Source organism: Jaculus jaculus, chromosome 10 (assembly GCF_020740685.1).
Source record: "Jaculus jaculus isolate mJacJac1 chromosome 10, mJacJac1.mat.Y.cur, whole genome shotgun sequence".
NCBI classification, from domain to species: domain Eukaryota; kingdom Metazoa; phylum Chordata; class Mammalia; order Rodentia; family Dipodidae; genus Jaculus; species Jaculus jaculus.
The window spans coordinates 77,374,185-77,387,644 of NC_059111.1; the positions used below are offsets into that span (position 1 = coordinate 77,374,185).

The following is a 13,460-nucleotide window of genomic DNA, read 5'->3' on the forward strand; positions in this document are numbered from 1 at the left end:
ATTATGAAGTAGCTTCTTTCTATGGCTTCTGTTTACATTTTCCTTATAGCTGATTATGTTAACCCACTTTTCATGTTCCTATTGGACTTTTGTTTTTGGTCGAAGAGGGGGATGTCTATTCAATTCCAATGCCCATTTCTTAACAGATTATTTGTATATTATTGAGTTATAAGCTGATGTGTGTATATATGCCTCAGTCTCCCTAGTGCCAGGTTTATAGATGTGGTTATCAGGCCCACCTCCCACTTTCTTATGTTTTCATTAGTCCTTGGGTAATTTCTACTTAATGTTGGAGAAAGAAAAACCCTATATATGTATGTAAGCATATATCCCCATACATACACTGTGTAACATGTGGTGTTAGAGAACTTTACATTAATATCTTTTATTAAAAATATTCAGATTTCTGGAAGCTGGAGAGGTGGGTGGTACAGTAGATAAAGGCACTTCGAAAGCCTGCTAGCCCAGGTTTGGTTACCCAGTACTCAAGTAAAACCAGATGTAAAAGTTGGCACATATGTCTGGTGCTTGTTAACAGCAATAGGAGGTCCTGGTGTACCCCTCCCCCTTACACACACATACACAGTCATGCTTAATACACATGGCAAATAGAGAACATACTGATTTTGTTGTTGTTGTTTGTTTGTTTTTCAAGGTAGGGTCTTGCTGTAGTCCAGGCTGACGTGGAATTCACTAGGTAGGCTCAGGCTGGCCTTGAACTCAGCAGTCTTTCTATCTCCTTAGTGCTAGGATTAAATGCATGCACCACTACATCTGGATTTTTAACTTCTTTTTGAAAATTATTTCTTTAAGTCGGCTGTGGTGGTGCACACCTTTAATCCCAGTACTCGGGAGGCAGAGGTAGGAGGATTGCCATGAGTTCGAGGCCACCCTGAGACTCCCTAGTGAATTCCAGGTCAGCCTGGACTACAGCAAGACCCTACCTCGAACCCCCCCCCCAAAAAAAAAAATAATTTCTTTATATTTGAGAACAGAGAAAGAAGAGAGATGGGTGTGTCATAACCTCTTGCCACTGTAAACAAACTCCAGACACATGTGCCACTTTGTGCATCTGACTTTATGTAGGTACTGGGGAATTGAACCCAGGCTGGCAGGCTTTGCAAGCAAGTGCCTATAGCTGCTGAGTCATGTCTAGTCCAAACATACAGACTTCTGTTGATTTTATTGTCACTGGGATCCTGGAATGTATTCACCTCAGCTCCCTGTTCCATAAGATCTTCAGAATAATTCGCATGGGGCACACAAAGAACACTGTAGAAGTTAGTTTGTTATAGAATAAAATGGAGCATTCTCAAAGAATAAGGTTGGACAATGGCCAAGGAGACCTTTGTACCTAACTACATTTTGTAGGCTTCATTGTATTTCTAAAATCTCTAAAACAGACAGCTTTTTCTGAGGGCCACCTTCCTATTATAGGCCCTCTTTTTTTTTTTTTTTTTAATTCTTATGGACCAGGACAATAGTGTGTTCTTGTTTCTTGTGAGAGAGCCTCTAGGTAGATAATAACCTTACAAGGATTCCATAGTTACCTATTAATGAAGTACAGGCAGTTCAGAATGTCCTCACCCAGAGCTAGTTGTTTTGACCAATAATCAGAGTACTGCAGTTTCCATACCCGTTTTTACAAGCTGCTGATTATGAAGGAGGGGTTCATCCTCAGTTAATTTCAAGCTTATTAATACCTGACTACCTACCTAGTATGACTATTAGGAAAAATGCACACAAATCCATGTTAAATTTCTTTTAGGAACTATTTAAATAGGGTAAAATACCTTAGACTTTAAAGTATGATCATCTTATTAGTTATTTAGCATCTCTATGATGGTAAATATTCCTTAGTCAGTATTACACAATATGTAAGTAAGCTGTTTAAACAAAAATCTGTACCTAACCTTTTATTGCAACGGTAAGGTGTGTGTTGTAATGTAAGTGAACTTTTCATTCATGTGTAGTGTTAAAATTTAGCTTATCTTTACAGATGTAATATTGATACTAGGTTTGTCCTTCTGAAATATTTTTGCCTGGTTCCCCTTGTGCATAATTAGTCTCACAGTTTTCCCCTTACTATAATTCTTATCTGTGTTTTTATTAGAACATTTCATTAGCCATACATACATATTAACATAATAATGCTTTAGAGCTGGGCGTGGTGGTGCACGCCTTTAATCCCAGCACTCGGGAGGCAGAGGTAGGAGGATTGCCATGAGTTCAAGGTCACCCTGAGATGACAGAGTTAATTCCAGGTCAGCCTGGACCAGAGTGAGACCCTACCTCAAAAAAACAAATAATAATAATAATAATAATAATAGTGGTTTAGTTTTAAATTATTGTCTTTATTTGCTTCTATTTTGTTGCTCATCCAGAATGAGGTGCAGACAGCAAGAGAATTCATAAAGATTGTAGAAGCTGCAGAAAATGAATACCAGGTATGATTTTTAAAAATATGGAACATAGTCACATGAGGAGCACTAGAATTTTAATTTTGGCTATAATGCTGAGGGTTTTCTTTGTTTTATGATATATGATAGTTTTTTATTTTATGCTTGCTTTTTAGTACAAAGATGTACATGACAACTAAATTGAATTAGATTAAGATTTTGTATTTTAAATAGACCAAAATTTGGCCTTATTACATTTGCATTTGAGTATTGTTGAAATTTGCCAATATTAGAAGCAACTATTTTGCTTCTGATTGGAAATTTTAATATATGTTTTCTTAACCATTTGGATTATATGTAATCTTTATTTTGTGCTTTACTTTTTTATATTATTTTTTGTTTTTTAAACTTTATTCTTAAATATAAGTATTTAATTTGTGTATTAGAGCAATTTTCACTTCTTACTAACCATAATTTCTAGGTTTTTCTGACCAAAATATAATAGATTCAAATGAAGACAAAAATATTAAATCTAATTACATTTTATTAAATTTAGATTTTCCAAATCATGAACTTCTTCTTTGAGCTGCTTTTAAGTTAGTATTAGGAATTTTATTTCACCTTAAATGCAGTGAAACAGACTTAAAGATTGTTCTGAAAACATGTATATTACAAACTTATTTTGCTCTTTCATTTGCTTTAAACGTCCAACTACTATTTTTTGTAGACTGCCATCAGTGAGAATTACCAGACAATGTCGGACACTACTTTCAAAGCCTTACGCCGACAGTTGCCAGTGACACGCACTAAGATTGACTGGAACAAGATACTTAGCTACAAGATTGGCAAAGAAATGCAGAATGCATAAGACGAACATTGCATGACCGGATCGTTTTAGTGTCTTTGCGTTTAAAAAAATTATTGCAAAAGTATTCTGAACTGTCAAGCTGCCCAGTCAGATGGGCTATTGCCATTTAAAATCACTGTAATTAGTTTGGTTAGAGCACAGAGCTTAGCTAATCAACCATTATTTTTCATTTCTTTTGTTCAAAGAATTGAAAATGAATTTTGTTTAAATGTATTTTACTTTCTGTTGCTCCTTTCTTACAATGAAGAGGTGATTCCTCTAGGTTATGCTTAAAAGTTTTTGAAGTATTTCAAAAGTATTTTACTTACTGTAACCCTAAAATTTTTTTTTTGACTTATGAAATGGGTAACTTTTGATATTAGCCCAATTCTTTTTAGTGGAGTCAATAATGGACATTAGCTGAAGGTGGTTGATGGACTTAGCCATATATGCTGCTGAAGAAATTGTCTACCTTTTCCCCCCCTCACCTCTTCCACTAGTAAGACTGAGATTCGAGGGAAAGCGTTTTTCTATATCAATTATGTTGAAACCTTTCTATAAGGTTATTTAGCTAGCTTAGTGTTTAACTAAACTTTTTTTTAAAAACAACGCCAAGGTCTATTGCTGTTTTGAGATTCTGAAATCAAATGAGAATACTTATTTCAGAAATGCATTTAATGCTTTTTTCTGTGACAGTTATGCAAATTAGCTTGAATTCCATGTGTCCCTGAGTTATTTTTATCACAAAGCCACAAATGTATTATAATAAGGTAAATTGTAATATATATAATCCTGAACTCATGACCATGTCTCAGTTTGTTTTTTCCTTGGATTGAAAAGTACTGAATTTCAATGTGACATTAAAATACAAATTTTCCTATTTATTTGAGTCAAAAATCACCAGTAAGTCATATACTATTTTAAGACACTTTCTTTGGATATTGTAATTCTTAAAAGGTTGTAAATTAGAAAAATTGGGAGGTACATATGGTATGCAATTACAGTCTTAAGTTTTTCCATCTTCCTATGCATCATGAGCATGTTTGTAATATTTTAAAAATAGATTTACTGATACTACAGCAATTTCAAGCCTGTGGTGAATATTGGTATTTACTATAAGGAGTTGGATATATGATTTCATTGAGTAGTTCTGCTTCTTATACTCAAGTGAAATCCATTCCTCATGTACTCCTGCAGACATCTGGGCCTGGAAATGTTTTTTTTTTTTTTTAAAGGAAAAAAAAAAACACCACTTTTATTATGTATAATAAACTATTACATTAGCTTGAATTGTATAGATTTTTTAAAACTCAATGAAAGCATGCTGTGTAAATTCTTTACAAAATCACTGTTGGGCTTTGAAAGCATTGTGAATATATGACAATTTGGCTAAATTACTTTTTCTTTAGTTTATAAATTTTGACATACTAGAATTGTTAAGAAAAATGAGCTGGTAACATCTTTTCCATATTTTAAAAGATATATTCAAAAGTCTGATTCTGAACTAAATACTAGGTAAATGTGTAATTAATTTGGTTAGTTGTATGAGTTGGGCTGTTACGGGTATATATTCTGTGATGGTCAATTATTTTGGCTTTGACCTATAATATGGACTGCATTTAAAAAATTACATGTATGATTTTTCTTTTTTAAACATTTTTTATTGACAATTTCCATAATTATGGACAATAAACCATGGTAATTCCCTCCTCTTCCCCACTCCCCTTCACAAATCCATTCTCCATTATATCTCCTCCCCCACTCAGTCAGTTTCTCTTTTATTTTGATGTCATCATCTTTTCCTCCTATTATGAGGGTTTTGTGTACGTAGTGCCAGGCACTGCAAAGTCATGTGTATGGAGGCCAATATGTGTCTGGAAGATTGCTTTGTAAGCAGTCCTACCCTTCCTTTGGCTCTTACATTCCTTCTGACACCTCTTCTGCAATAGACCCTGAGCCTTGGAAGGTATGATACAGATGTTTCAGTGCTGAATATTCCTCTGTCACTTCTCAGCACTGTGGTGCCTTTTGGATCATCCTATGGTTACTGCCATCTGAAAAGAGTAGGTTCTTTAACCAAAAGTGAGAGTAGCATTAATATATGGGCATATGAACATTAAGGAAAGTGTTTAAAGGGCAGTTGGGTGAACATAATATATGCATTTAGCCAGATAACCAACAACATGTGTTGCACCCCTATGGCTCACTATCCCCCCCTCCCCACTATAGGCTTTTGACTAGGTTTTCAGTACCAACTATGTATTCTCTCCCATGGAGTGGGCCTCCAGTCTAATTAGAGAATAGCTGGTTTTCCCCATAACAAGATATGCCACTATTGCACCCATTGGATCATTTGGTGTGGCTGGCCAAATTTAAGGCTTGCACTGCCCACTGTTATCACCACTGACGACTACTGTCTCCCATAGAACCATATGCAGGTTTTCCAGATTTCTGTCAGCTGATCTACAGGGAGGAGGTTTTCAGCTGAGCTCCAGCTTGATTTCTCAGTGACCTTGGGACCCAAGCATGTGGAGTCTTCAGCAGTAGGGTCTTACCATCAATTCCTGGTGGGAAACCAGTGGCCTTGGCAATGGCCTGTAATGTTTTAGAAGCATCAGGGATCTCCCTGTCCAACAACTCAATTGAAGGTATCGCATCCCTGGCACTGAAAAATTTCTAGTAATAATCCATGGCTTCTGGGTGCACCATTATCCAAAAAAGTAGGTTTCTGTATGATTAATTCATAACATCTTAATTTTTTATTAACCTTCCCCACCCCTTCCTTTACTCAGTCTCTTCCCCTGTCTCTACTTAGGCCATTCCACCCAGTAATCTGTTCTACTTACATATATACAATACCATCCCCTTAAGTCCTTCCCTCTTCCCTCCCTTATAGCCCCTTTCTATTATTGGCCTCTGCTGTGGATTTTTACTCCAACTCGCATATAACTGTAAACATTTGTAGCTAGGATCCACATATGAGAGAGAACATGTAGTGTTTGGCTTTCTGGGCCTGGGTTGCCTCACTTAGTAATCCTTTCCAGATCTATCCATTTCTCTGCAAATTTCATAATTTTGTTTTTTTTTTTTTAATAGAACTCCATTGTATAAATGTATCACATCTTCATTATTATCCATTCATCCATTGGGGGAAATCTAGGCTGGTTCCATTCCCTACTTATTGTGAATAGAGCGACCATAAACATGGATAAGCAAGTATCTCTAAGGTAGTGAGAAGAGTCCTTAGGATATATGCCTAGGAGTGCTATATCTGGGTCATATGGTAAATCTATTTTTAGCTGTTTCAGGAACCTCCACACTGATTTCCACAATGGCTGTACCAGACTATATTCCCACCAACTGTGTAGAATGGCCCTTTTTCTACATCATCACTAGCATTTATTGTCATTTGTTTTCTTGATGATAGCTATTCTGACAAAAGTGGGTTGAAATGTTAAAATAGTTTTAATTTGCATTTTCCTGATGGCCAAGGATGTAAAACATTTTTTAGATGTTTTTGTGTCATCTGTGTTTATTTTGCAAACTGTACTTAGTTCCATTGCCCATTTTTTAATTGGGTTGTTTGGCTTACTAGTTTTTTGAGCTCTTTGTATATCCTGGATATTAATTAATTATAGAGGCTGCTGCGGTAGTCCAGGGCAGATCAGCAAGATTTGCTGAGAGGGTGGTTATGGAATCTAAGAGAACTGTCAGGGATGTTTTGTATTTGAGAAATTGGGAGTATTTTGAAAAGAGCGGGTAGATGGTTGGGCAGGGAGGTCTTGCCAGGTGCTCAGTCTTTGATTTCATAAGGAAGTAAGCAGCAGCTAGGTATGAGAGACCATGAGATAGAGAAATGCTGTCTGTGTCTTAGAATGGGAAAATGACTGAACCCAGAAAGCAGTTAGGATAGCAAGGAGAGATGAAAGACTCCTTGGGGCAGTGATTGGTGTGAAGCAGCACGTGGTATGCAGGCATGGCATGCATTACATAGTTTGAATTTCGCCACAGTTGTTGCTTTATTAATAGTGCATGACTAAGCACCTGAAGAGATGCAGGGCTGTAGTGATGATCTGGAAGTTAAGGAAAGCAAGGAAATGACCTAAGGAGGGGAGAAATAATGAAAATGAGGCACAATCAGTGGACTATGGTTATGCTTAGAGTGAAGGACTAGATGAAATTAACTTGAAAGATAGGGAGTCATGATTAGTGTGGTATGCTTAAAATTGAGGTTTCGAGGAGATAGAGTGATTAGTAACAAATGCAGCTAAGGAAGTGACTGTCTGAGAGAGAATAGTAGAGAAGTATAAACTACTGTGAACCTGGAGTTGGAGAGAAGCTCTAGGTATTGAAGTTATGAATTCTGTTAGAAGTAGGTCTTCTGACATGCGTGTCACTTTCAGACCATACAGACATGCGTGTCACTTTCAGACCATACAGATGCTCTTTGACTTAAAATAGTGTTATGCCTCAGTAAAGCTACTGTAACTTGAAAATATTGAAGGTCAAATGAATTTAACACATCTAACCTAAATATTAGAGCTTAACATAGCCCACGTTAAACATTCTTGGAACACATATCAGCTTACAGTTGGACAAAGTCAGCTAACACAAGCTATGCTATAATAAAATACTGAATATTGGGCTGGAGAGATGGCTTAATCGTTAAGGCACTTGCCTGTAAAGCCTAAAGATCCAGGTTTGAGTCCCCAGAACCCACATAAGCCAGATGCACATGGTGGTGCATTTATCAGGAATTTGAGGTGGCTGAAAGCCCCAGTGTATACGTTCTTTCCCCTGCCCCAACTCTCTTAATAAGTAAGTAAAAATAAAATAAAAAATTGAAAAATACTGAATATCGCATCACAATGAATATTGAAAGTGAAGAAAATGAATATGCTTTCACACCACTGTAAGGTGAAAAAGTAAGTTGGGAAACCCTGTAGAAGTTAGGCAAGTATGTATTACAAATATTCTTGAGGCTTCCTTCATTTTAGATTTTGGTCCTTAACATGGGAATAAGAGCTTTAAAAGAAAGGCATCCTGGAAGTTCTGGTCTCATAAAGGTGTGTTTCATAGTGAAGCTTTTGGTAAAGTTAGTTAAGGGCATCTATACATAGTTGTGTAACATTTGAGCAGCCATTTTCTGTGTTTAAAAGCACAGAGTTTTAGTGAAGTACACATTGTAAAATAATGAGTGGTACTTTCAGAAGATCTTCCATATTGATCAGTTTTTGTGCTCTTGCCAGTGATTGGATGTGATTCAGTTAGCCAAGAATTGGATTAACTCTGGTTTTATCATGCTTTCATGTTAGGAAACATCTCAGGAAGGATGTGTATTGTGTAAGGGTGTCACTTATCTAAGGTGTATTACTTAAAGGTAGAAGAATCACAGTATATTTTCTGGTCATGAAGTATATGGACTTTGGGGCTTGAAATACCAATTTAATTTTTTAAAGGTGTACTTTCTGTTTAGGCATCTCAAAATCTGACCATTATGGATATTGTCTCTGTGTGTGTGTGTAGTATATGCACGTGTATGTGCTGGTATGGCACCCCCATCAACTCGCCTGCAGCAGCCAGAGGAAAACATTATTCACCTGCCTCTTTTCCCTTGCAAAGGAGTCTTACTGATACCAGAGCTTGCTGATAATGAGCCCCAGTGATTCTTTGATCTCTGCTCCCCTACACAGGACTGGGGTGACAGATAAGTCTACTCCCAGCTATTTGCATGGGTCCTCAGCATTAGAACTCAGGTGGTGTCAGACTCTTGTGCTATTGTTGAGCTATCTCTCCAGCCCAGGTACTGTAATCTTACAGGCAATGCTCCCTATTGAGTAATGTGTAAAATGACAATTAAAATTGTTAATTAAACTTTATAGGCTTAAGGAAATTAAGGAGATGAAAATGGAGAGAAAAGCTGGGCATGGTGGTGCACACCTTTAATCCCAGCACTAGGGAGGCAGAGGTAGGAGGATCTCAATGAGTTTGAGGCCACCTTGAGACTATTTAGTGAATTCCAGGGTCAGTCTGGGCTACAGTGAGACCATACCTCGGCAGGGGGAGTGAAAAAAAATGGAGAGAAAAATATATAATGTCAGATTATTCAAGATTAAACTGTATAGAGGAGACTATTAAGTAAATATCTTGGAGTTAAGTCAATATAAAACATTTTTTAAGTTGGGACAGTGTTTTTGAGCTTTTTTCATGTAGCATATTAGAAAATGCTGACATTTTAAGGCCCACTGCAGGAAGCAATAGGTCTTTTTGCAGGTGGCCAGTTGAGGGGATGCTTATCATGGCATATTTTACCCATGTAGAAAGATGTGCCACAGATAACATGAAAATATGGGCTTATAATCAAGATTTAGTTTATTTATTTTTGGTTTCTCTAGGTAGGGTCTCACTCTAGCCCAAGCTAACCTGGAATTCATTATGTATTGTCAGGGTGGCCTCAAGATGGCCTCAAACTCAAGGCAATCCTCCTATCTCAGCCTTGCAAGTGCTTTACGGCATGTACTACCACACCTGACCTTTAGTGGTTTTGTTTTTTTTTATTATTATTAGAGGGAGAGGGAGTGATTGGATGCACCAGGGCCTTTAGCCTCTGACAAACTCCAGATGCATATGCCACCATGTGTATCTGGCTTATGTGGGTACTGGGGAATTGAACCTGGGTCCTTAGGCTTTGCAGTCAAGTTCCTTAACTGCTAAGTCATCTCCAGCCCACTGTAGTTGTTTCTCTCTTTCTTTTTTTTTTTTTTTTAAGTGTCTTTTAGAGGATGTCAAGCCAAAGAAATTTCTGAAAAGGATAGTTTTAAACCACTTGGTCCCACTGAAGAATTTTTGAGTGTACATGTAACTGGGAGACAGGAATCTTCTTGTATCTCAATCAAGCATCAGTATACAGGAAATGAGTTTCTAATACAGAAATATCATGAGTCAAAACCATTCAGTTCAAAACCCAATCTTGAGTTTTTTTAAGCAGCAGAGTATAAAATGAAGTCTCAACAACTTAAAAATGTGTCATCATAAATTAAGGTGTAACTTATAATACACAAAAATACCTTTATCCTTGGTTTTGGTATAACCTAACAAAATGAGCTAGTTGATTTGATGTCAGCTTTCATTCTTTTGATATATGACTGCATCAGAGAACTAGTGTTCTTAGTGTTGTATACCCCCTCCCACCCCCCGCCACACACACACACTACAGAGACCAAATCCACCGCTCACTAGCTTATGGGAACTACATGGAATTAAAATGCTCCAGTTAATAGAGGACTTACAAGGAAAGCAAATTGTGTACCTTAGAATAGTGAGTTCTTGGGAAGATTTGTAAAATACCTGACCTTAAACCAAATAATTTCCTAAAGTTATTTCACTGTAGGAATGCTATGAAAACCCTTTGGTTTAGAATGTTCAGAGTGACATCCGAGCTCAGTTTAGTTTGGTAAGGCCAAATCTTGCAAGGGTTCCCATGTACTAGCTACTATCCAAAAATATCCCTAAGTCCATTGAACCTTTAGGATTCTTTGTTCCTTTATTTGTAATTCGTGGTTGCACATGCATTGTGACAACGTCATCAAAACATAATGATGAATGAAATGCAGAAGCATTGGCTTCATACCCAAGCCCAGTGTCTGAGTTTTCTATTGCTGTGCAACAAATGGTCACAAAGTTAGTGTCTTGATCCAAGCTTATCTGTTTCCAAGGGTCCAGGCCTGTGTTTGCAGGCTCCTCTCCAAGGTCTCTCCAGGCTGAATTCAAGAGGATGTCTGGGATACAATTTCATCTGAGATACCAATTCTTCCAAGGGCATGTGGTTCTTGGCAAAATTCAAGTCGCTTGGAAATTAAATTCAGGAATAGTGTGACTGTCATTACCCAATAACACAATATGTCTGAGAGCAAAAAGAGGCTTTACCAATTGCACTGAAATAACTTGTAAGTGAACTGTTCAGGCAATCCATGTGGGGTCACCCAGATTATAGTAAGCTTTCAGAGCTGAGCAGCAGAAACCACCTCTGGGAACAAGTTCTCCAGAGCAAGGGCTGTTCCATGGGGCCAACTAAACTACATTGCCAAAGTGGAGAGATTAGAATTCCTGCAGACAGCTATTTTATAGTTGAATTTTAGCTAGTGTATAGTAATCACATGCATTTATACATACAGTGTTGTATTTCAGTACACAGGTACAATGTGTAGTGATCCAATCAGGGAAATAGACATGTCTCAGTTGAAATATTCTTTGTGTGGGAACATTCAAAAATCCTCTCTACCTTCTGTTTTGAAATAGCAAATTGTCAACCATAGTTTTATCCTACTGTGCTCTAGCACATCAGGAAGTTACTTCTATCCAACTGTACCAAGCAGAGTGGATTTAACAATGCCACTTCCATTTTCCATCATGAACTATAATCCATCAGTCCCTGCACCTTGGTTCTGCATTGTATTGGGGAACATAGCTTCCATCCACTTCTACTTGGCAAGTGATAACTTTGTCTCTGGAGAAGAGATACCTGGGATTTGAGCTGAATTCAGGAGGAGAATGGGTCTTGGTGGTGTATCCTGTGGGGAGGGGCAGATACACTATTAATGTGTGGTAAGAAAAATGCATTACAGAGTTCAAACAGGTACTCTATGGTAGAGATTGGTAACTGCCCCGTCAGATTACATGCCTGTACAGAATAGAGACATTTCCCTTACTGCTTTAGAGCCAGAGGTGGTGGCGTTGCAGTTCTGGCTAAGGGGAAGCATGAGAGTACTATAGGGCAGCTTTGGGCTCTCCCTCTGCAGGTCCAGCCTGTGCATTCAGTCCCTTCTCATTTTCCTCTTTCCAACATGCTGACTAACACTTTTTTAAAATTTTTTTTATTTTTATTTTTTGGTTTTTTGAGGTAGGGTCTCACTCTGGTCCTGGCTGACCTGGAATTAACTCTGTAGTCTCAGGGTGGCCTTGAACTCACGGCGATCTTCCTACCTCTGCCTCCCGAGTGCTGGGATTAAAGGTGTGCGCCACTACACCCAGCCTGACTAACACTTTGATGCCACCCTCTTCCATGAGATACAGGCACAAAGAGTGTTTGAACCCCATCCTTTGCTCTTTGTAACTCCCTGACAACTAGAACCATCAACTTTGGTCTTTACAGAGAGAATTTAATTCCCCCATTTTGCTTAAGTCATTATTTTGTATCTTGTGCATCTTAAACTAATCTTAAAAGGTAAGAGCCTCATTAACTCCTCCCACCATGCCTAGTCTTAGAGCCTCTAAGATCTAGCTAGGCCAAAGGTTGGACTTTTTGGAAATGATCATCTTTCTTTAGAGAAAAACCTTCCAAAAGAGGGCAAAACTAAACAAAACCATAAAGGAAAAAGATTATTCTGTCTATTCTCCCAAAATTTTCATTTCTGACCACAGAATTTGTTAAGTATTAAATGTTTGCAGAACTTGTATTTGCACAATTTTTCTCTTCTACCTTTAGTCTGCTAATTTTGTGTCAGAGATGTTATCAATACAAGGTTCACTAACTATCTTAAAATTCTGCTTGAAAAGAGAAGTGGTTTGTGTTTCTGAGCATGTCTCAGTGGGGTGAAGAGATTGTAAATTTTTCCCCAGGGAAATTACTACAGTTGCAGTTCCTGACTACTGCCAGCAGGTGTCACTGCCCTCATTTCAAGCTAATTAGGTCAGGAAATTGACTGGAAGGTGATCATTCATACACATTACTTTGCGTCTCCCACCTCCAGAGTACCTGAGCTTATCATGACATGGATGTTACTTAGTAGAAGGATGCTGGGAAAGCAATTTTTCATGTTTAACACCTGAAGAAAGTCCTTAGGATTTGGAAATATTTAGCAGTAAGTTTGCAAACATTATAGAAAGTCCAAATATATTAAAGCCAAGAATTCTTGTTTTTGAAATCAGAATCTCATTCAAGAAGAGGGATGAAGGATGGGTTAAAGGACATATATGACATGTAAACAGAAGGGGGGAAGTGCTGGGGGATGGGAAGTGGAAGAGGGATTGGGGAGAGGAGCTGAAAATCAACTAAAACAAATTGTTTTTGAAAATGCCAAAATGAATGATACCTAAATATTTGTATGTGAACTAAAAATAAATAGAATCCAAAGAAACTTAATGAACCCTCTTATTAGGAAAATGTATTAATGACCTGGGCATGGTGTGACACATCTTTAATTCCAGCATTTGGG

The 13,460-nt window shown here is 37.6% G+C and overlaps 1 protein-coding gene and 1 long non-coding RNA gene across 2 annotated transcripts in view; one reads left to right on the top strand and one right to left on the bottom strand.

Moving 5' to 3' along the window:
• Positions 1–4,536, top strand: part of Capza2 (capping actin protein of muscle Z-line subunit alpha 2) — a 41,961-nt gene extending 37,425 nt beyond the window's left edge. Inside the window, exons 9-10 of the mRNA XM_045160971.1 lie at positions 2,385–2,447; positions 3,127–4,536. Coding sequence (XP_045016906.1) covers positions 2,385–2,447; positions 3,127–3,267 — 204 coding nt within the window. The 3' untranslated portion in view covers positions 3,268–4,536. The remainder of the gene's footprint in view (positions 1–2,384; positions 2,448–3,126) is intronic.
• Positions 4,537–10,766: 6,230 nt separating this feature from the next.
• LOC123464030 lies at positions 10,767–13,456 on the bottom strand. Its single transcript, XR_006639320.1, has 2 exons — positions 13,421–13,456; positions 10,767–11,816 (listed from the first exon to the last, which is right to left on the bottom strand). It is a non-coding gene; the product is annotated as an uncharacterized LOC123464030 (long non-coding RNA).
• Between the last annotated feature and the right edge of the window lie 4 nt (positions 13,457–13,460).